This window comes from Bufo gargarizans, chromosome 7, assembly GCF_014858855.1.
Source record: "Bufo gargarizans isolate SCDJY-AF-19 chromosome 7, ASM1485885v1, whole genome shotgun sequence".
Taxonomy (NCBI): Eukaryota; Metazoa; Chordata; class Amphibia; order Anura; family Bufonidae; genus Bufo; species Bufo gargarizans.
In genome coordinates, this window is record NC_058086.1 from 42,459,480 (window position 1) to 42,483,493 (window position 24,014).

The 24,014-nt window shown below is 46.6% G+C and overlaps 1 protein-coding gene across 1 annotated transcript in view; it reads left to right on the forward strand.

Moving 5' to 3' along the window:
* Positions 1–2,335: 2,335 nt before the first annotated feature.
* The window catches only part of LRRC40 (leucine rich repeat containing 40), a 28,727-nt gene continuing 7,048 nt past the window's right edge, over positions 2,336–24,014 (forward strand). The window contains exons 1-11 of the mRNA XM_044300783.1: positions 2,336–2,577; positions 3,048–3,229; positions 6,194–6,267; positions 6,358–6,487; positions 8,255–8,378; positions 9,031–9,173; positions 9,282–9,454; positions 11,464–11,554; positions 12,547–12,598; positions 19,681–19,789; positions 21,885–21,992. Of these exons, the coding sequence (XP_044156718.1) occupies positions 2,427–2,577; positions 3,048–3,229; positions 6,194–6,267; positions 6,358–6,487; positions 8,255–8,378; positions 9,031–9,173; positions 9,282–9,454; positions 11,464–11,554; positions 12,547–12,598; positions 19,681–19,789; positions 21,885–21,992 (1,337 nt within the window). The 5' untranslated portion in view covers positions 2,336–2,426. The remainder of the gene's footprint in view (positions 2,578–3,047; positions 3,230–6,193; positions 6,268–6,357; positions 6,488–8,254; positions 8,379–9,030; positions 9,174–9,281; positions 9,455–11,463; positions 11,555–12,546; positions 12,599–19,680; positions 19,790–21,884; positions 21,993–24,014) is intronic.

The following is a 24,014-nucleotide window of genomic DNA, read 5'->3' on the forward strand; positions in this document are numbered from 1 at the left end:
AATTTACTTGGGTGTTTTCTGCTCGCTGAAAAAACACCATGGAAAACACTCCTGGGTTTTTTTCAGGCCATATGCGGTTTTTGTGTTTTTTTTTTTTTAGCATCATTTTTTTTTTCCTTCTATACAACCACATGAACAATCATCTCTGATCGGTGGGGGTCTGATCAGTGGTGGTTTGATCGGTCTGGGTCTGATTGTGGGGGGTTTGATCGTGGGGGGAGTTTGATCAGTAGAGATCTGATTGGTGGGGGTATGATCAATGGAGGTCTGATCGGTCTGAATGGTGGGGATCTAATTAGTGGCGGTCTGATTGTGGGGGCTCTAATCGGTTTGGGTCTGATTGTGGGGGGTTTGATCGTAGAGGTCTAATTGGTCTGGGTCTAATTGGTGGGGTTCTAATCAGTAGTGGTTTGATTGGTCTGGGTCTGACTGTGGGGGGTTTGATCAGTGGGGGTCTGATCGTGGGGGGTTTGATCAGTGGAGATCTGATCGGTGGGGGTATGATCAGTGGAGGTCTGATTGGTCTGGGTCTAAATGGTGGGGGGTCTAATTAGTGGCGGTCTGATTGTGGGGGCTCTAATCGGTCTGGGTCTGATTGGTGGGTGTCTGAGCACTGAGACCCCCATGAACAGTAGAACGACAGCAGAGAAGTGTTCGTATCGTGCTCTCTCTCCTCACTGCAGATAGACTATAGGGTCCGTCTCCTGCAGCGCTATGAGAGTCCTTCTCTCTCCTCGTCTTAGCGATCGGTGGGGGGCTCAGCGTTCAGACCTCCATCGTTGAAAACCTTTGATATGTCCTGCACACGACCATATCTGTTTTGTGGTCTGCAAATCGTGGATTCACAAAACATGGATGCCAGCCACGTGCATCCTGCGCCTTCCCTTCCGTGGGTCCCGCACTCTGCTACGCCTATTCTTTTCCAACGTGTTCTACTTTTTTGCGCAGCCGCAGAATGGACTTACAGATGTGGCCCCATTGAATTGAATGGGTCCGCATATGATCCGAAAAAATAGTTGTGTGCATGGGGCCTTACCGGGCAGAGCAGCAAAATGTGAAATTGCAGCAGCACCAGGATTTCCAAGGTAACAAAAACACGACCTGACTGCACGTCTGAATACAGCCTTATAGCTGGAAAACCAGAGGGGTCACAGACCATTATATGTCCGGTGCACCCCCGATGTAGCCAGAAACACAGATTTTCTAATTGACTGTTGTTGGGGCAGTGTGACTGGTACTTGTGGGGGGGCAGTGTGACTGGTACTTGTGGGGGGGGGGCAGTGTGACCGCTACTTGTGGGGGGGCAGTGTGACCGCTACTTGGGGGGGGGGGGGGACATGTGACCGGTACTTGGGGGGCAGTGTGACGGTACTTGGGGGGAGGGGGGGCAGTGTGACCAGTATTTGTGGGGTCAGTGTGATGGTACTTGTGGGGAGGGGGCAGCGTGACTGATACTTGTGGGGAGGGGGCAGTGTGACCGGTACTTCTGGGGAGGGGGCAGTGTGTCTGATACTTGTGGGGGAGGGCAGTGTGACTGGTAATTGTGACTGGTACTTGGGCGGCAGTGCGACTAGTACTGGGGGGGGATGTGACTGGTACTTGTGGGGGGTGGCAGTTTGACTGGTACTTGTGGGGGCAGTGTGACTGGTATTGGGGGGGGCTTGTGGGGGAGGGGCAGTGTGACTGGTGTAATTGTGGGGGGGGGCAGTGTGACTGGTGTACTTGTGGGGGCAGTGTGACTGGTATTGGGGGGGCTTGTGGGGGAGGGGCAGTGTGACTGGTGTAATTGTGGGGGAGGGGCAGTGTGACTGGTGTACTTGGGTGGGGGGGCAGTGTGACTGGTGTACTTGTGGGGGGGGGGGGCAGTGTGACTGGTGTACTTCTGGGGGGGGGGGGGAAGAGTGTTACTGGTGTACTTGGGGGGGGCAGTGTGACTGGTGTACTTGTGGGGGGGGGGGCAGTGTGACTGGTGTACTTGTGGGGGGGGGGCAGTGTGACTGGTGTACTTCTGGGGGGGGGCAGTGTGACTGGTAATTGTGACTGGTACTTGGGCGGCAGTGCGACTGGTACTTGTGGGGGGTGGCAGTTTGACTGGTACTTGTGGGGGGCAGTGTGACTGGTACTGGGGGGGGGGGGGCAGTGTGACTGGTGTACTTGTGGAGGGGGGCAGTGTGAGCACATTCCCAGTCACTCCCAGTATAACCCACTGGACACTGCACCTCCACCCCCTCACGTCCAGGCTGCCGCAGCAGGACGCGCCATGTCTGAGGGCGGGACGCGCGGTGTATTTACCTCATGCACACCGCCCGCAGCCGCCATATTAGGAGCGCCGCTCTCGGGCGCCACCTAGCGCCTCCCGCCGGCAGTGTCCGCTCTGGGCGGGCTCCCTGGGTTTGAATTGCGTCCCCCGGACCCCGCTGCCTGTCATGTCTCGGTTCAGGAGGGGAGGAATGACCGGGGACTCCCGGGAAGGTTTCCGTGACCAGAGGGCCAAGGAGCCGGCCGTTCCTCAGGGACTGATCAAGGCGGCCAGGAAGAGCGGCCAGCTGAACCTGTCAGGAAGAGGCCTGAGCGAGGGTGAGGGGGCCAGGAGCAGGTTTTGGGGTGTTTTGTGATCTCCTGGTTGTAATTGCTGGAAATACATTTGCCCTGATGTCAGACACCGTGTGACTTTAGCGCCATGGCCGCACATAGCAACCGCAGAGAACTGCGCCGGCGTGCAAGTTTTACCTCAAATTAGTGCAATTCTATTGTCGCAAAACCCAAATCTTTGGAAAACTGCATCAATTTGAGGTAAAAACCGCAGTTTTCAGCCTCGACTTGAACGCACGGTGGGCGCCATGTGTTTCTACTACGGCCTGGTTCACACGAGGGGCTGCAGCATGCGGTCGGGATCCCGCTCATCCGTGTCAGCCAATTTAATCTGATGCCGCAGCTTTTTATTGTTACCGTTGGCCTTAGAGTTGCTCCGTTGAATAGTCTAGCGGAAAATATCCGCGCTGTTTGCGTCTTTTGCGTTTAACCCTTGTCTTTCTGCTATTGTCTAGTTCCGGCGAGCGTTTGGAGAATAAACTTGGACACCCCGGAGGAGGCGCACACCAACGTCCAGTTCGACGCGGCCGACCGCTGGTGGGAGCAGACGGATCTGCTGAAGCTGTTCCTCTCCTCCAATCGGCTGCAGTCTCTGCCCGACGACCTCCGGCTGCTCCCGGCCCTCGTGGTGCTCGATGTGCGTCTCCCGCCGTCACGGCTCTGCTATACCGTCCCATAGTGCCCAGATAAAAAGCAGAGTGTAGCATTGGACCCAAGTCGCTGTTGCTCAGTGCGGTCACAGACTGCGCAGCTTTCAGGACATGCTTTGGTTTTTCAAAACCGCAAGATGCCCTTTAAAGGGAACCTGTCACCGGGATTTTGTGTATAGAGCTGAGGACATGGGTTGCTAGATGGCCGCTAGCACATCCGCAATACCCAGTCCCCATAGCTCTGTGTGCTTTTATTGTGTGAAAAAACGATTTGATACATATGCAAATTAACATGAAAGAGTCCTATCTTACTTGTGTGACCAGAGAAGAGTCATATTTTCAAGCTCTGACTCATCTCAGGTTAATTTGCATATGTATCAAATCGGTATCAAATTTATACACAATAAAAGCACACAGAGCTATGGGGACTGGGTATTGCGGATGTGCTAGCGGTGATCTAGCAACCCATGTCCTCAGCTCTATACCCAAAATCCTGGTGACAGGTTCCCTTTAAGTCGCCTTTTGGGAAAACCATGGCATTCACCCCTTAGTGACCAGCCTATTTTGGGCCTTACTGACTAAGCGTTTTTCTTCTTTTTCTTTTTTCATAGTCGTGTTCAAAGAGCTATAACTTTTATTTTTCTGTCTATATAGCTGTATGAGGGCTTGTTTTTTTTTTTTTTGCAGAAAAAGTTATTAATTGTGCCATTTTGGGGTACACATAGCTTTCTGAATTGCTTTTAACTCTTTCTGGGAGGGAGATGGGAAAAACGGCAATTCTGGCACTGCATTTTTACGTTTATAAATTTTTACGTTCATTTTTCAGTATAAATAACATAATATCTTTATTCTCTGGGTCAGTACGATTACAGTGATACCAAATACATATTGTTTTTTTACGTTTTACTATAAAAAGTCGGACATGCAGTACTCTTAGTCCGGCGGCGTTCGCCGCGCTCTTCCGTGCTGCGCCGGAGCTCCGCCCCTGTTCTCATTATAGTCAATGGGGATAGAGCGGCGGCACGGCGAAATAGCGGCAGGACGGTGAACAGCCTGTCGGATCAGTCCTGCCGCTAGTGTGAAAATAGCCTAAGAATAAATTATAATTATTATTTTATTTTTTTATACGGTGTTTACCGTAGGCTATAATTTACGTGATATTCATGTAGTCCAGGACATTACGGACTCGGCAATACCAAAGATATGGGTGAGATTTTTTATTTATTTATTTTTTGCAACTTTTTTCATTGGAAATTTTTTTTTTTTTATGGAAATTTAACAGACAGTATTTTAATTGCTTGTAAAATGCAATGCACTATCCTTATAGTGCATTGCATTTTAATGACAATGCTATTTTAACATTAGCCAGCAGGCTGCGCCAGAGAGGCGCAGCCTGCTGGAAATTACTGAAGCCTGGTCTGGGGCCTACATCAGACCCCAGCCAGCCTTCACACACATCGGCACCCTGCCATCGGGCTGTTATCGCAGGGCTGCGGCTCTCGTGTGAGGGGGGACCGGTGCAGCACATAGACTAGGCCGCCGTAAAAAAAGTCTGCTGACAGATGCCCTTTAACCCCTTAGTGACCGCCGTGAATAATGCACATCGGTGGTCACTAAGGGGTTAAAGGGCATCTGTCAGCAGACTTGTACCTATGACATGTGCACTTGGCAGCTGAAGACATCTGTGTTGTTCCCATGTTTGTGTCCGCATTGCTAAGAAAAATGGTGTTATAATATATGCAAATGAGCCTCTAGGAGCAACAGGGGCGTTACCATTACACCTAGAGGCTCTACTCTCTCTAGAACTGCCACTCCCTCTGCAGTCTGACAGGGCCAGGTGTGATCATGTTTACATTGCCTGGCCCTGTCAATCACAGTCCAAAGGACGTGGCATTTACAGAGAGAGCCCAGCCTCTAGGTGTAATGGTAACGCCCCCGTTGCTCCTAGAGGCTCATTTGCATATAATAAAACATAATTTTTCTCATCAATGCGGGCACATATGAACATGGGACCGACACGGTTGCCTTCAGCTGCCAAGAGCACATGGAACAGGTCAGCCAGTGTCATAGGTACAAAACTGCAGACAGATGCCCTATTCCGGTAGGTACAAGTTATCCACCGGTGTGCTCAGCTATCTCAGAAACCCCCATAGAAATGAATGGAGCAGCCGCGCACATGTGCATCTGGCCCCTCCAGTCATTGCAGGGGGTGATCGGTGGAGCTGTATAACCCCCCCCCCCCCCCCCCCCCCCCGATATGATGGTTATCCCCTATCCTGTGGCTAGTGGATAACGTTTACCTACCGAGAGTCCTTTTTAAAGCTGTTTTCCCCAAGTTTAATATTGATGGCCTGCCCTCAGGAATAGGTGGAGGTCTGACACTCGGGACCACGGCTTATCAGTTGTTTAAAGCAGCCTCCTCGCAACTTACCATGCACAGCGCCCTACGTTGTATAGTGGCGGTGCTTGGTACTGCAGCCCAGACCCATTCACTTGAATGAGACCAATGTAAGTGTTGTCACTGGTCTAGGAAGTGGTTGCAGCAATCATCGGAGCGCCATGGCCTCTTCAAACAGCTGAGCGTCAGGGGTGACGGGAGTCGGACCCCCACCAATCAGATAGTGATGACCAATCCTGAGCATAGATCATCATCAATATTTGTCTCCAAAAACCTTTAATGTGAATTAATAGATTAAAATTTATTTTATCTGGGTTTATTGCAATCTGATGGCGGATAAGAAAAGATCCTTGATTACTGGATAATCAGTGCAAAGTATGTAAAGGTGGAGGACACTTTCCCCCCAAAAAAAGTGTTCGCAATAAGTGCTGAATTATCAGAATTACTGAATGCTTGGTTAGGAATTTCACTGTAATCGCTTTGATACCTGAAGTGCTCTGAGCGACACTACTGCTGTCACTGGTGTAGAATTAACACTGCGCTGTATTCACAGGTCCATGACAACCTCCTGACGGAGCTCCCCGCTGCCATCGGAGAGCTGGTGAACCTGCAGAAGCTGAACGTCAGGTATATGGGGTGACGGACGCTTCCTTTCAGGGATACGGTATGAATATAGACTTCTAGCCTCGTCTCACTGATATCTTGTATTTTATCCAGTCACAATAAACTGAAGTCGCTGCCGCCGGAGCTAGCGCAGCTGCAGAATCTCAAGAGCCTTCTTGTCCAGCACAACCAGTTGGAGGAAATGCCAGACGTGCTGGGACCGCTGAGTGTTCTGGAGGAGCTGGTATGTCCTCTTCAGTAGCCTCTGTAGCACTTATTAAAGGAGTATCCTAATGTTATAAAATGGCAGTATAGTGCTATGAAACGCACTCCCAGCCACTCTACTGTGCAGCGAACTTCAGCCGGCCTTAGGCCCTTTTCACACGGGCACAAAGCGTGAGGTGAACGCATTGCACCCGCACTGAATCAGGACCCATTCACTTCAATGGGGCTGTTCAGATGAGCGGTGATTTTCACGCATCACTTGTGCTTTGCGTGAAAATTGTAGCATGTTCTATATTGTGCGTTTTTCACACAACGCAGGCCCCATAGAAATGAATGGGACTGCGTGAAAATCGCATAGCATCCGCAAGCAAGTGTGGATGCGGTGCGATTTTCAAGCATGGTTGCTAGGAGATGATGGGGATGAGCAACCCCATTAAAGTCAATTTACTGTATTATTTTCCCTTATAACATGGTTATAAGGGAAAATAATAGCATTCTTATTACAGAATGCTTACTAAAATGTTGATTGAGGGGTTAACAAATAAAAAAAAAATTAAAAATTAACTCGCCTCATCCACTTGTTCGCGCAGCCGGCATAGTCTTCTTTCTTCTTCTTTCAGGACCTGCCAAAGGACCTTTGACGTAATTGCGCTCACCACGTGTTGAGCGCAGTGACGTCAGCGCAGGTCCTGCTGAATGAAGATAGAAGGATTACGTCATCAAAGGTCCTTTTGCAGGTCCTGAAAGAAGACTATGCTGACTGTGCGAACAAGAGGATGAGGCGAGTTATGTTTTTTTTAATTTTTTAACCCCTCAATCGACATTTTAGTAGGCATTCTGTATTAAGAATGCTATTTAGTGTTGAGCGAACCTGTGTTTTAAGTTCGGCGTCTAAAGTTCGGGTTATTGAAGAATCGCGTTATGGATTCTAAATTCCGTTATGGTCTGTGGTAGCGGAATCCATAACGCAATTCTTTGATAGACGCCGAACTTAAAACACAAGTTCGCTCAACACTAATGCTATTATTTTCCCTTACAACCATGTTAAAAGGGAAAATAACATAATCTACAGAACACCTAACCCAAACCTGAACTTCAGTGAAGAAGTCCGGGTCTGGGTACCACATAAATTTTTTTTTATCACACGCATGGACGCCTTTCAGAGCAAATCCGGGACGCCCGTCTGAAAGAGGCCTTACTCTTTTGAATGGAACCAGACTGCAGATCCCTACGCTCCGGTTAGTGGGGAGTGCTGCTCTACAGGAAAAAACAGTGAAGGGGCGCAGCATTAAACCAGCACTGCAATCCCTTCATTCCCAGAATCAGTGGGGGACTAACCGGTCACCCCCCACTAAATCCGTAGCTCTATGCCAATACTTTACAAAATTGTAATACCCCTTTAAAAGGATATTTCCAGTACAATAAGTCAATGTAAATGGGATAAAACCTCCTGTTTCCGATATGTTACACAACTTATAGGGGGAGATTTATCCTTGCGCCTAAATATCTCCCTTGCTCCTAAAAACGTAGCATAAATTAGTTGCATCCTCCGGCAGAGCAGGGGAAGTTGAGACTGGCGCAGAAAGTGTCGGTCTTAATAAACCTGCCCCGTATTTCCCATTGCGCAGCAGGTTAGCACTATTACTTTGCAGCACTGGGGTCCTAGGCTTCAGTCCAACCCAAGGACAACATCTGCATGGAGTTTGTATGTTCAACTATTGAGTGATAAAAGTCTTTGACGCAATGCTTTAGCTCAAGATTTCAGTAAAATGTTCTCCAATTACAGGACCTTTCCAGTAATGGTCTGCGGAACATTTCAGGATGCCTTGGAGGTCTTAGCCATCTCAGTCGGCTCAACCTGTCCAGCAACAAGCTAAAATCCCTTCCTGCTGAAATCAGCTCCTTAAAAAGTAAGCCTTGTACTCGCTCCTTCTTGTGCTTGCTCTCTATTACCCTCCATTCCGAGCTGATGAACTTCTGAATTAAGTCTGAACTTTGTTTATCTGGTACTCTAAATCCCCTGAATAGACATCTAGGCAGGTTTATCAAGGCTAGCATCTCATAAGTCCAAATCAGAATTGTGCTGGTCTTGGAAAATCACCCCCCAAAATCTTCTTTTTTTTTTTTTTTTTTACACATATGGCACACTCCAAAAGTGCAAGTGTAAAGGAACGTATTGTCCCATAGAAGTGAATGGGGCGACTCACTGCCAACACTGCAGGGAAGGTAGCGCTCGCGCGGCCTTGTCTTTAACCAGCTGATCAGCAGGGGTGAGGATAGCTCATCAATATTAAAATCCTGGAAAAACCCTTTAATATTTGATTCCTGCCTCCACCACTAGGGGAAGCCCACGGCATACGGTTTTCTTATTGCACTTAATAGTATAAACACTGCAGCAAGCTCCCTCTAGTGGTGGCTGCAAGAAGCCAACTCTTATAATTTAACTCTGTGGCCCCGCATGGGATTTGGAGCTGTGTCATAATTGTACTGTAGTTTGCTCATGTGCCCTCTGCTTCTAAAATTTCATAACTGACTACTGTAATTTCCTTATGGTTCCTGAAGGCCTCAGACAGCTGGACTGCACATCAAATCTGCTGGAGGACGTGCCCACTTCTTTAGCTGGAATGGATTTTCTGGAGCAGCTGTACCTAAGACAGAACAAGCTGACGTTTCTGCCTGAGCTTCCCAACTGCAAGCTGCTGAAGGTTTAAACGCTCCTTACTGTGGGACGCTTATAAAAAGCTGTTCAGTATATGGCATGTGACAGGTTATCAGTTCATAATAACCAATTCTGCTCCACATTTACCCTTCAGGAGCTGCATGTTGGTAACAACCAGATAAATACTCTGGGCCCCCAGCACTTGTCACACTTGAGTGGTCTCATTATACTGGAGCTGCGGGATAATAAACTGAAGAGCTTACCTGATGAAATAGCTTTGCTTAAAGGACTGGAACGGCTGGACTTGACCAATAATGACCTGAGCAAGTAAGAGTTAGGCCTGGGCTACATGGTGACTTTTGTCGCCTGACCGAAAAATGTGTGCAGTTTGTCTATGACTGAGTGTTGCAATTTTGCTGCAAGTTATGCGTGATTTAGGATTTGTATTAAAAATAGGGCTGCAACGATTAATCGATGTAATCGATTATATTCGATAACTGGATTCGTTGTCGACGAATCCAGTTATCGAATAATCGCCGATTCGTTGCTATGCGGGCGGGCGGTCCCTGCATCTTTATTTTACCTTTTTACAATGACGCTCCTGTAACAGCCAGGCAGAGCGGACGGCGGCGTAACGTCACTCAATCACGTGACGCGCCTGCTCCGCCTCCTTCATTCATGAGGTGGGCGGAGCAGGTGCGTCACGTGAGTGAGTGACGTTACGCCGCCGTCCGCTCTGCCTGGCTGTTACAGGAGCGTCATTGTAAAAAGGTAAAATAAAGATGCAGACGTGATTAGTCCGACTTATAAGCATCGGGGCCGGGGCTGTTATGGGGAGGGGGGAGGATCTGTCTATGGCACTGCTATGGGGAGGGGGGTCTGTGTATAGCACTGCTATGGGGAGGGGGAGGATCTGTCTATGGCACTGCTATGGGGAGGGGGGGTCTGTGTATAGCACTGCTATGGGGAGGAGGGGGGGGGGTCTGTGTATGGCACTGCTATGGGAAGGGGGATCTGTGCACTGTTATGAGGAAAGGGATCTGTGCACTGTTATGCCCATAACAGTGCACATATCCCCCTCTCCATAACTACGCCACCCACAGATCCCCCTCTCCATAACAGCGCCACCCACAGATCCCCCTCTCCATAACAGCGCCACCCACAGATCCCCCTCTCCATAACAGCGCCACCCACAGATCCCCCTCTCCATAACAGCACCACCCACAGATCCCCCTATCCATAACTGCGCCACCCACAGATCCCCCTCTCCATAACTGCGCCACCCACAGATCCCCCTCTCCATAACTGCGCCACCCACAGATCCCTCTCCATAACAGCGCCACCCACAGATCCCCCCTCTCCATAACAGCGCCACCCACAGATCCCCCCTCTCCATAACAGCGCCACCCACAGATCCCCCCTCTCCATAACAGCGCCACCCACAGATCCCTCTCCATAACAGCGCCACCCACAGAACCCTCTCCATAACAGCGCCACCCACAGAACCCTCTCCATAACAGCGCCACCCACAGATCCCTCTCCATAACAGCGCCACCCACAGATCCCCCTCTCCATAACTGCGCCACCCACAGATCCCCCTCTCCATAACTGCGCCACCCACAGATCCCCCTCTCCATAACTGCGCCACCCACAGATCCCCCCTCTCCATAACTGAGCCGCCCACAGATCCCCCCTCTCTATAACTGCGCCGCCCACAGATCCCCCCTCTCCATAACTGCGCCACCCACAGATCCCCCCTCTCCATAACTGCGCCACCCACAGATCCCCCTCTCCATAACTGCGCCACCCACAGATCCCCCCTCTCCATAACTACGCCGTCCACAGATCCCCCATAAGTGTCGTCCACAGATCCCCCATAATAGTGTCGTCCACAATTTGTTTTAATATGGCCTTTGAACATATTTTTTCAAGTAAGATCATATAAACCTCTGTTTTGTAATTTTGTCGTTTTTGCCGATTAATCGATTAATCGTAGAAATTAATCGGCAACTAATCGATTATTAAAATAATCGTTAGCTGCAGCCCTAATTAAAAACTAAGGGAAGGAACTGCGTGCAACGTACTGCAACATGACATTCGGGAAAAAGCCATACCTGTTGCAGAACTCAAATTGCACATGACTTTTCACCATACAATGGAAGTATGCATTGCTTATTTTGCAATAAGTTTTCACCCATCTTTGAATGTCAGGGGTGAGACAGCATAGCCATTATGGCTTGCATAGGGGCCTAATGTGATATCAGACGATGGACAGACCATAGTGATAGATCGGTTGGAGCCTTTCTGATTCTTTGTCTTTTTTTTTTTCCTTGCAGTCTGCCCAATTCTCTTGCAAATCTTCCAAATTTAAAATCGCTTCAGCTGGAAGGAAATCCCTTGAGGGGCATTAGGAAGGATCTTCTCAGTGTAAGTATAACTGTGGAGACTACATTTTGAATGGCTTTTCACTAGAGTTGTGTCTGTATTTAACAAGGGGTTTGTATTAGTAGTCAGATGTTATTCTTAGGTGGCTGTTGACTCCTGTGGAGACTGCTGACTCGCCCCCTAACTAATATTACTAGCTAAAACTGATTAGTGACTTGGATTTGGCTGGAGTTTAACTTATCTTGTTTAAGTGTCGGCTGCTTGTTATAAATATCCGTTTTTACTATTATTCCTTATTTATGCTAGCTTCTAGAACAGGATTTCACAACATTTTTCATATTGAGGAACTCCTGGAAAAAATCATCTGGAGGAACCCCTCCATTTTTCTCCAAATCAGAAAAAAAAGGGCTTTAAAAAGTGTTATGATGCCAGACCCTAAAAATTACTGACATCAGACCTCAGAATTAAGTCAAACCTTTGACCAGAACCCTCAATGAATTCAGAGCCCAAAAAAATCTCCCCCCCCACATGCTGAACTTGAAGGGGTATTCCAGCTTTTTTCTGATATTGACCTATCCGGGGGTTCAGAAAGCTGGAATGCCGCTTTTATATTTACTGTCCTGATCCAGGTGGGTAACGGTCACTTCAGCTGTCCAGGTGCACTGTCTGTACAGACTGATCCAGGCTTCCTTGAGCTGTTTATGTCCCCATATGGCACATGCGCAGTGCAAATACAAAACTTGGCCGGAATCGCAGACAGTGTGTGGAACCCCTGCTGGGAGATTCTGCCACCGCCTATCCATACCAGTCATGTCTTAAAATGTAATTTTAAAGGGGTTTTCCGAGACTTTTTAATACTGATACCTATTCTCGGGATAGGTAATCGGTATCTAATTGGTGGCGGTCTGACACCCGGGATCCCCGCTGATCAGGCCTTTTTTATTTCTTAATTATGCAACCTGCACTGAATGAATCTGTATGCATGCCAGATATTTTTAATTTTTTTTATTATTTTGTACAATTTTCAATTTTAGAATGGTACCCAGAAGCTACTGAAGTATCTAAGAGGCAGAATTCAAGTCCCAGGTAACTATATTGTCTAGTCAGTAGGATAACGCTGTTCTGTATCCTAAGAACATTTCTTCAGAAATTCTCCAAAGGCACTTTGTTACCTGACACACGATAAAGGCTTGCTATTCCTTCTGTAATGTGATGTATCATGTAAATTTTAGTAAGAGTTTGCAGTGAATCTGCCACAAACTTGACTATGTGCTCTGCAGCCTGCCTCAAGATCCATGTAGAGTTTATTTTTTCTGCTGCATAAGGATGAGGCTTTCAAAAAATCTCATTCATTTCCATTTAATTATTTGTTAGCTGTAATACTCAGACATGGAAAATGCTCACTAAAAATCTGCAACACTCTGGCAGTGCCCTATACACATTAGACTATCATTGGTTGAACTTGCTGATTTTGGCAGTGCCAAGCAACTAGCTAATGCATATGAGGGGGGCCTCCTGACTCTGGCGTTGGTAGGAAAGACTTGTAAAGTCGAATATTAATGCCATATCCTTTGGTTCTGGCAGGAGTTAAGCCTCATCCAGTGGCTTTTTCCACTCTTGCCATTGCAAACTGATGCATGCTCGGCCAAACCAAGCATTTATGTGACTAATAGATTCAGGAGGAACAGTTGTCAGTCGAACAAATGTTCGTCCAACAGCGATTGACGGTGAATGGGCACCTTAGAAATGCACGAAAAAACAACCAGCACTGTGTCCTCTTCGCTCACAGGATTGATATGTGGTGCAGTTGTTGGAATGCTACCGCTAAAGTAATGTCATAACCTAGCGATAGGCTATCACTTTGTGATGACAATACTGCTTTAAAGAGGTTGTGCGTGATTACAAAAATTATAGTGTGCTTCTGCTAGAAACCCAGCCAAACCGGTCCTTGGATTGTGTTCTCAGAGTACCTTCACCAGTGTAAAACGTAACCTCTACTGATGATCATTAGAACTCTCCCAGATTGTGCCCATAAAAAGCAATTAACAAGAAGGCTGGGCGGGACAAGGAAATGAAAAATCTCGCCCTCACACTTGCCCTATCAAACTTAAAGCCCTGCATAGCAAAACAGAACGGCCGCCCCAATAGGGGCCATCCAGTGTCAGGGACCTCCTGATAGGACCTATATGTCCCTGACAAGGGATGGATACTGCCACCGAGAAGAGACCTATTCTGACTACAGTAATGTCATTGGTCAATGCATGTATCAGAAAATAATAAACTTACAAGATAAATAAATAATCGCACATAATACATATATGCTCCCATATAACCCAGTGGCGTCTAAGTTTGATCACCAGTGGGGAAAAAATGAGCACATACCATATGTCCCAGGCATGTAAACTTCTCTGAACTGTTCTCTGGGGTCAGTTCATTAGGGGACTACATATAAAGACAAAAAAAAACATAAAACAAACAATACAAAAATGGAGACTATGATCTAAGTGCGAATCTGATTAAACTATTGTAATAATGCCCCTATAATGATAAAGCGGCAGCCCAGCCTAAGGCCCCTTAGTGACCGCCGTAAAAAAGGCTTATGGGTGGTCACTAAGGGGTTAAGAGCAGTAAGGTCTACCATGGAAGTGGAAGAGGAAAAATAATCCAGGTCAAGACAAGATTTAATGTTTGTAAGTCTGAGACCAAGGAAAGCGAGAGTGTTTCCCATACAGGACTGTGTTAAGGAACTGACGAAAAGAGACTGGAACAAGCCTGATAAAGTTTTTTTCTTCCTAGATCGGTTAAAAGTAAATATCCATTTAATGATCAGGAAGTAGCGGCCTGGCAAAATGTACTGAGGGTGAATGCCCCTGTGGCAAGTCATAAAAAAATTCGGCCCTCCGGTTTGAGGATTTGGGTTCTCTTAAAGGCCCAATGGTAAAAAGAGCCGACACTTATCTTAGAACAAATTGGGAGGCATCCACTTCCTCCATTAAACCGAATACTGCTGAAACATATTGCTTTCATGCGATTTTATTAAGAGAGATATATACCTATACTTGCGTTATACCCCTGCAGATGCTGCCATCCTGCTTGATTAAAAAAATATATATATGCCCCGCCGGATTTCTCCCGCTCAGTATGCTAATACTGAGCATCTACAGCCAGGGAGAAGGAGACGCCCATTGAGAAACCCTGGCGTCTCCTCCTCCCTGTTCCGATGTTCAGTATTGGCATACTGAGCGGGAGAAATCCGGCGGGGCATAGGAGGCATATTTAAAAAAAAAATCAAGCAGGGTGGCAGCATCAGCGGGGGTATCCCGCAAGTACAGGTATACAGTAGATCTCCCTTAATAAAATCGCATGAAAAGGTCCTCTTTAAGGTTTGTTTGGGGAAGTTAGAGTCAAATATAGCTAGTAAAACCCCGAGAGAATAACTGCTGGAAGCAATCCCTCCTATGCTGAAGGCGGCTGATTTTATTTCAGACCAACGGCTGACTCGTTACGATTGTCAGCCAGAGCAGCGGCTTTGTCCAATTCTGCCAGAAGATCCCTATGGTTAAAGGGGTGGAAAAGGGGACGTTGCATCAAAATCCAAATTATGCGCCCTTCCTTGTCAGGGTAGTTTTCTATTTGGTCCTGCACTGGATGATATATTGTACGAAGCCTCTGACAAGAAAAAGGGTTTCCTGTACCATCCTTTCCCAAACAAACAAATTTGTTTCAGTTTAGAGAGAAGGAGGACGTGGCTAGGGACCAAAGGAAAAGATCACATTGGAGAATAAATAAATCAAAAGGTCTATTGTTTTAAGTCCAAGCCTCAGTCTTCAAACACCTGTCAGCAATGACTCCAGGCCTCAGGTGGGGGTCACCTCGCTTTATTTTCACAAGCTTGGCAAACTATTACAGCAAAAAACTCCTCACCAAGGAGAGTAAAAATTACAGCTTTACGTCAGCGTTCCCTGAAACGGGCAGCTTTATTAAAAGAAATAAAAGTTCTGATGGACAAATCAGTCTTAATCTCAGTGCCTGTGTTCTGTCAGAAAACCTTAAATCGTCAGACAAAAGATCTCCTTACCCCTTAGTGAGCACACGTGGTGTCCGTGCGTGCGTCCACAAGTCAACGCTCACTGTAATTTTACCTTGCCCATGCCCTGGTACTGCGCTTGCGCAGAGGCGCACACCCTCGGAAGTCATGTGGGGTAAGGGAATCTGACGAGTTAAGGTTTTCTGACAACATCGGCAGAAGAAATGGGGGAAGAATTTTCTGGTCCCCCAAACCAAACTGGTCCTATCAGACATCATATCTGTCTTATCAGAGGTTCCAGATGGAATCGGTAGCATCAACAATCCTTCATCTGTTCCCCAATTGCGTTATGGCCTTAAAGGGTTTCTACCACTTCAGTTTGACCAAATTAGCTTTCAGACACTAGCGATCTGCTCGTGTCTGATCTCCATAACCATGCAATTCTTAGACCTTTGTGTGGAGCCGTTTCATTAAAAAACTAACTTTTATTCCTATGCAAATGAGCCTCTAGGTGCTATGGGGGCATCTTTTCAGCACCTAGAGGCTCGGTCTACTCGCACTGTATGCCCGCCCATCTCGTCTTGAATGCCTGCCTCCATCACAGCCATCGGACGAATTCTCGCGCCTGCGCCATTCACTTCTGTCATCGGCGCAGGCGCAGTGAGTAAATGATACGCTCCTGGTGCCGGATTCCTCACTGCGCCTGCGCCGACTAAGTCAGTGAGGAAGCCGGCATCAGGAGAGCGGCCTTCACTCACTGTGCCTGTGCCCAAGACAGAAGTGAACGGCGCAGGTGCGTGAATTCGTCCGATGGCTGTGATGGAGGCAGGCATTCAAGACGAGATGGGCGGGCATACAGTGTGAGTAGACCGAGCCTCTAGGTGCTGAAAATACACCCCCATAGCACCTAGAGGCTCATTTGCATAGGAATAAAAGTTAGTTTTTTAATGAAACGGCTCCACACAAAGGTCTAAGAATTGCATGGTTATGGAGATCAGACACTAGCAGATCGCTAGTGTCTGAAAGCTAATTTGGTCAAACTGAAGTGGTAGAAACCCTTTAACATCAAGGACGCCTATTATCACATACCCATACAGCCCTCTTCCCAGAAGTTTCTCAGGGTTGCAGTGCAGACAAAAGATTCAGTCCTTCATCTACCGTTCAGAGCACTTCCCTTTGGGGTGTGTCATGCACCGAGAATCTTCACAAAACTAATGGCAGAGTTGATGGCGCAAATGAGGAGATTGGTCATCATATTTAGGGATGAGCGAATCGACTTCGGATGAAATGTAATCATCCCGTACCTGGACGATCTCTATATAGTGGGACAGTTTCTGAATATCCTTTCAATCCAGACTCAGGAGGTGTCAAGGACCTTGACAAATCTAGGTTGGCTCATAAACCGGGAAGAATTTGTGTCTGACACCAAATTACCGCGGTTCTTTCCTAGAGATCCAACTAGATTCATTATCACAAAGGGACCTTTCTTCTGGAAAGGAAGAGACTTTTAATACAACAAAAAGAAGGAAATTCAGCGAAACCAGAGTCTCTACCCTAAGACAAGCCATGTCGGTGCTAGGTGTAATGACTTCATGCATTCCAGCGGTAAAATGAGCCCAGTTAAGGTCCAGGATCCTTCAGGCTTGCATTCTATCATGCTGGAGCAGAGATCTTGCATCCCTAGATTGCAAGATTCCTATTCCCAAGTTAGTGAGGGTGTCCCTGTATTGTTGGATGGATCCAGTAAACCTGAGATCAGGGGTGGAATGGATAAAAGCCAATACTATAATAATTACACCAGAGGCCAGCCCCAGGGGGTGGGGTGCTCACTCAGATTTGGGGTTTTTCCCAAGGTCAGTGGTTGTCTGCCCAAAGCCAGCAGTCCCAGAATGTCAGAGAACAGAGGGCAGTATTTTGTGCTCTAAAGGAATTCCTCCCCTTTTTAATAAACAGACATGTGAGGATATTCTCAGACAGTGCGACAGCAGTAGCTGATGTCAGCAGGCAGGGGAGAACAAGATCGCCCCAACTCTAACATTCAGGATTTTCCACCTTTTTCAAGGGGAAGATTCTGTCCATTTCTGCGGTTCATTTGAAAGGCTTATAAAACATCCAGGCAGACTTCCTAAGCAGGCACAGGGTCAGACAGGGGGAGTGGTGCTTTTGTCAGGTGTTCGACCAAATAGTGGGTTTATGGGGGACCCTATCAATAGACCTGTTTGCTTCCCCCCCAAAAAACAGCAAGTGCAAAAGTTTTTAGGCTACTTTCACACTGGCGTTTTTGGCTTTGAGTTTAAGATCCGTTCAGGGCTCTCACAAGCGGTCCAAAACAAATTAGTTTTACCCTAATCTATCAGTTTGCCTCCGATCAGTCTCCATTCCGCTCTGGAGGTGGACACCAAAACATTGCCTGCAGCGTTTTGCTGTCCGCTTGACGAAACTGAGCCAAACTGATCCGTCCTGGCACACAATGTAAGTTAATGGGGAAGGATTCGTTTTCTCTGGCGCAATAGAAAACGGATCAGTCTCCTATTGACTTTCAATAGCGTTCAGTTTTTGCAGATCCACGACGGATCCGCCCAAAACGAGAGTGTGAAAGTAGCCTGAGATCCAGGGGTCTGTTAGAACAGGTGATCGGTACGCTTCTGGCTAGTAGAAAACAGATTACTTCTGATATATATGTGAGAATCTGGAAAGCCTTTCAGTTTTTCCAGATAAGACTTGGATCTATCCTTACCCCCAGATATGCCATTGATTTTAAACTTTCTACAGGAAGGGCTTAATAAAAAGTTAAGAACTAGTGCCTTAAAAGTTCCGGTTTCTGCACTTGTGCTTTGTTTTGAGGTTAGATTGGCAGCTCATCCCTGTATACAGAGGTTTATAAGAGCACCCTCCAGACTGAATCCGTCCATTAGATCCAGATCACATCCCCCTGGGATCCTAATTTGGTCCTTTCTAGTCTAACTCGGTCCATTTGGACCTATGGATTCCATCCCTGTAAGAATGTTACCATACAAGACAGCCTTTCCAGTGGCAATTACCTCAGCTTGACGGGTGGGGGAGATTTCCGCCTTATCTGCCTTTCTTCCTTATACCTATGTGTTGGATGACTGGATCGTATTTAAACCAGATCCAGCTTTTCTACCAAAGGTAGTTTCGGATTTTCATAGATCCCAAGATAACTTTACCTTCATTCTGTCAGAATTCCAAAAATGAAGGTGAAGAGGTTTCATAAACTAGATGTAAGAAGGTGTGTTTGCAAATACTTAGGCTACTTTCACACTAGCGTTCGATCGGATCCGTTCTGAACGGATCCGATCATAATAATGCAGACGGAGGCTCCGTTCAGAACGGATCCGTCTGCATTATTTTAGCATATAACAGCTAAGTGTGAAAATAGCCTCGTACGGATCCGTCCAGACTTTCAATGTAAAGTCAATGGGGGACGGATCCGCCTGAAGATTGAGCCATATTGTGGCATCTTCAAACGGATCCGTCCCCATTGACTTACATTGTAAGTCTGGACGGATCCGCACGCCTCCGCACAGCCAGGCGGACACCCGAACGGTGCAAGCAGCGTTCAGCTGTCCGCCTGTCCGTGCGGAGGCGAGCGGAGCGGAGGCTGAACGCCGCCAGACTGATGCAGTCTGAGCGGATCCGCTCCATTCAGACTGCATCAGGGCTGGACGGCTGCGTTCGGGTCCGCTCGTGAGCCCCTTCAAACGGAGCTCACGAGCGGACCGACGAACGCTAGTGTGAAAGTAGCCTTAGTCAACTAAGGAGTGGAGGAAGGCCTCTCAGTAGTTCATTCAATTTCAGGGTCCAAATAGGGGTCTGAAAGTCACAAGTATTACAATTGCTAGGTGGATTATGAGACAGATGGGGTTAGCCTATTCTTCTGCGGGTCTCCCGGTCCCCACGGGGTTCTCTGCACATTCCACAAGGGCCTTAGCATCATCTTGGGCAGAGAGGCTGTGCCTCCATTGGTCAGATTTGTAGGGATGCGACCTGGAACTGGTAAGTTCCTCTCTGGAAGGGGGAGGATCTCGCAGGTTCTGTCATGGGCTCATGGAAAACGTGTTACCGGTAAGTGTAATCTATGTATTTTTTACCAAATATAATTGACTTGTTTGTGTTGCAGATCCAAAGTCTGAACAGGGAGAGGCTGCTGCAGTTACAGCTATGACAATGCCAAGTGACGCCCTTGTGAATACTCATGCCCTTGCCACATTGAAGACCTTAGATTACAGGTATTACATGCGCCAAGCGGTCAGGCTCCTGGATGACAATACATATATAATATGTGACCTCCTGCACCTGCATTACTAAAAACTGAATTACTTAACCCGTAGAATACAAGCGCCGCATATGTACGACAGAAATCCCAGCACCGTACAGCTATGGCGCAGGCGCTGCGCCCGCCTGATCAGCTGCAGGGGTCCGGCAGTCACTGATATCCGGCCCCCTGCTGTATGCGCACTGACGCCAGCGCATTAACCCTTGTACTGCCATGGTCAGCGCTGACCTTGATACGTGCGGTATATTGCATAGTGTCCTTCGGGTCCCTGCACTGCTGTGACGGGGACCCAATGGCAGGGAAGGCAGCCTTATGTGAGCCAGCCCCCTGGATCTCACAGGCAGGAAGGCTGTAAGTGTATTATAGTATTGTAATGCATTGTAAAGGGTATCAGTCCCCCAAAAGTTGAAGTCTCAGAGTGGGACAAAAAATAGTGAAAAAAATAAATTTAAGTTTCAATTAAAAAAAAAAAAAAAAAAAATTTTTTCACAAAATAAAGTAAAAAATAGGGAAAAAAAGAAAGTATACATATTAAATATTGTCACATCCATATCGACCAACTCTCTATAAAAATATCACATGATCCACACCATCAGGTGAACGCCGTAAAAAAGGCCGTAAAAAAATTATAACTGAATTGGTGCTAAAAAAAAAAAATGGTTTCGGAAATGTTGTTGAAAATTTGGGGAATGTTGGTTGATGACCATTTTATGAGATATTACTATCTGTCTTAAAGTATAGAAATTAAAATTTAGTAAATTGTGATTTTTATATATTCACATTTTTGGTAAATTTTGGATTATTTTATAAATAAAAGGTGAAATATATTGACTCAAATTTACCACTATCATGAAGTACAATGTGTCACGCGAAAACAATCTCAGAATGGCTTGGCTAAGTAAAAGCTTTCCAAAGTTATTGCCACATAAAGTGATGCATGTCAGATTAGCAAAAATTGGCCTGGGATTTAAGGTGAAAAGTGGCCCGGTACTGAAAGGGTTAAACCCTGTATATATTTAAAGATTTTTTAATTTTTATTTTTTATTTTTTTTAAGGGACCTTGATATTGACGGCCTATCCTTAGGATAGCCATCAATATCCGATGAGACCTACTCCCAGCAACCCCACGATCTGATGTTGATGACTAGTTGAGCGAACCTGCCTTTTGGGGTTTAAATGAATTATGTAATGGATTCTGTTCTCAGTGCAATCAGTCTGTGGCCATTCACAAAGTACTGTAAGGCCCCTTGCAGACCAGCGAGTGTCTCGCTGCAGACGTGCAGCAAAGCACCCAGCCTAAACTCCAAGTGCTGCTGGGTTCATGTAGCATTATATTGATTTATGATGCTATGTAACCCTTACAGTTCTGGAATGTATTGGATAACACTGACAGCATTATGTCAGTGTCGTCTAATACATTCCAGAACTGTAAGGGTACATAGCATAATAAGTCAGATCTCCTCCAGTCTTCTAAGAAGTAAACAAAAGCCTTCAGCAGGACACTGCCTCCGCGGAGGAGAGGCGTTGCAGGGGAACCCACGTGGGGGCAGCTGGAGGGAACAATATCGCAGCAGGGACACAAACAGTGCTGGGCTCAGCCAACGCCATCCACAGCAACCCCCCCCCCCTTCCCCCCAGGAAGCACCACTTCATCTACACGGAGGTCCGGTTGGAGACTGGCAAACTCTGGAGCTCAGGCGGCACAACCGGCATTGGACATCAGGCGGTCCAGGAGACACGGTGGAGCGAGGCAGCAGGAGAGAGGAGGCACGTCTCCTAATCTACGTCATCCATCCATGATTATAAGTCAATATAATGCTGTGTGACCCCGGTATCACTGGGAGTTCAAGGCGGGTGCCTCGCTGCGAGTTCGCAGCAAGACACTTGTTCGTCTGCAAGGGGCCTAATAGTCTTCAGCTTTAACTTTCTATCTTTATTAAAAAACATAATGTGTTATGTAACAACCCAAAACAGAACTGATGTGAAGCCTAGCAGTGAATAGAATTTCATACTTGGAAAATAATGTTGTATCGTTATTTTGTCTTTAGTGATAAGCAAGCTCTGGCCATACCTGATGCCGTCTTCAATGCAATCGGGAGTTCCCCCATCGCAATTGTAAATTTCAGCAAAAATCAGCTGACGGAAGTTCCTTTAAGGTACAGTGTAATGTTCTGTAACAGGACATTTCTGAGCTGTAATATAATCAAGAAGTAGAAACTGCACTCAGGAGAACGACTGTCTCTATCTCTTGACTACAATACTTAGGATACATGGTAAAGGGCTCCTGTGAGACGTGCACCAGTGAGTGCTGTCGTCCACCTTTGTAGTGGTGAAGAATTCTTAAACCCGGCTCAGGTGTCCCTGTATACCAGCCAACCTACTCTACTACAATAGCCTCTGGTACGTGGCAACAACGGCCTCCAGTATGCGCTACCTCAATTCTTCTACACCCCTGCGACATCACCCCACTGTTCTGGCCTCAACTGCATCAGGTCTATAACTCCACTATAATAACCTTCCTGCCCTGCTGCACCATTACTGCCTTTTTGTTTGCCTCAAGATCTGGTCTTCCAAACAAGCCAATATCCTAAACATCCCCCGCCACCCATGTGCTGAGCCCCTCACAGGGAATATACTTGCCCCACTCCCCACGCTGCTGCTGCTTCTCCTCCCTCTACACGGATGAAATCATCCGGTGGTGGTGTGGGGTGTGTACACCCTTGGGGGCAAATATATATATATATATATATATATATATATATATATATATATATATATATAATTTTTATTTTTTTTGCGCTAAAAATAATTTTTCAGTTGGTCTTATTAAAAATATTGAATCCATTTTTTGTGTGTACAGAGCTGAGATGCTGTAGTAGCAGCATGTAGAATTTGTCTTTTCCGTCATCTGGGGAGCAGACAGGCTGATTATCTCTGATATTATAAACACTCATTAAAGGGAACCTGTCACTGGGATTTTGTGTATAGAGCTGAGGACATGGGTTGCTGGATGGCCGCTAGCACATCCGGAATACCCAGTCCCCATAGCTCTGTGTGCTTGTATTGTGTTAAAAAAATGATTTCATACATATGCAAATTAACTTGAGATGAGTCCTGTCCCTGAGATGTCGGGGACAGGACTCATCCCAGGGCTATTTGCATATGTATCAAATCTTTTTTTTTTTTTTTTTTTTTTTTTTTTTACACCATAAAAGCACACAGAGCTATGAGGACTGGGTATTGCGGATGTATTAGCGGCCATCTAGCAACCCATGTCCTCAGCTCTATACATAAAATCCCAGTGACAGGTTCCCTTTAAAGCTCATTCATTATGTTACTGATAATAATGTGGCTTAAATAAGTGTTTATGGTCTCATGCACACGAACATGTGCTGGCTGGGCCCGTATTCCGGAAGGTCTGGTGTGGAACAGAGGCACAGAACCCCATGAAAGCACTATGGAGCTTCTTTCCATGCCTCCGCACTGCCCAAAAAAATAGAACATGTTCTATTATTATGCGGTGCGGACAGATCACGGACTCATTCAAGTTGAATCGGTCTGGATCCATCTGCGGAATCCACAGGATGTTGCTCATGCATTTGGTCCCCAATGCACGGAGTGGCCGTGTGCATGAGCCTTATGACAAAGTGACAGTATCAGTCACACAGTTAGAAAAACGGTTAACCGTTTGACAGAATGGCTCAATATTTTGAAAATATAATTGTTAGCCAAAAATGAGTAATATGCAATCATAAACAAAAATTTCCTCCAATGGTGTAGATGGCCTTTTACAACTGTTATGCCTAGTGCAGGGCCTGAAGAGGCAGAGCACGATTTCTATCCCACGTGTTCAATGAATTTCTTTGTCATGCTGTCCCACCCCTCTTGATGTCCAGTAAATATAACCATTTTATTCTGAAGTGTTCCTTTAAAGAGGACATTTCGTAGATCCAGTAGCAAAAACACGGGTGAACAGCACTCCTAAGTAAAGATGCTGCGTGTGCTCGTCTCCAAGGGAGGTGGTAAAAAGCCCCCCAAAAATAACAACTCATAGATGTCCAAAAAATAAAAAAAAATGGAGACAGCACGTCTAAAAGGCTGCAACGTTTCGGCTTAGGGTACTTTCACACTTGCGTTGCTTGATTCCGGCAGGCAGTTCCGTTGCCTGAACTGACTGC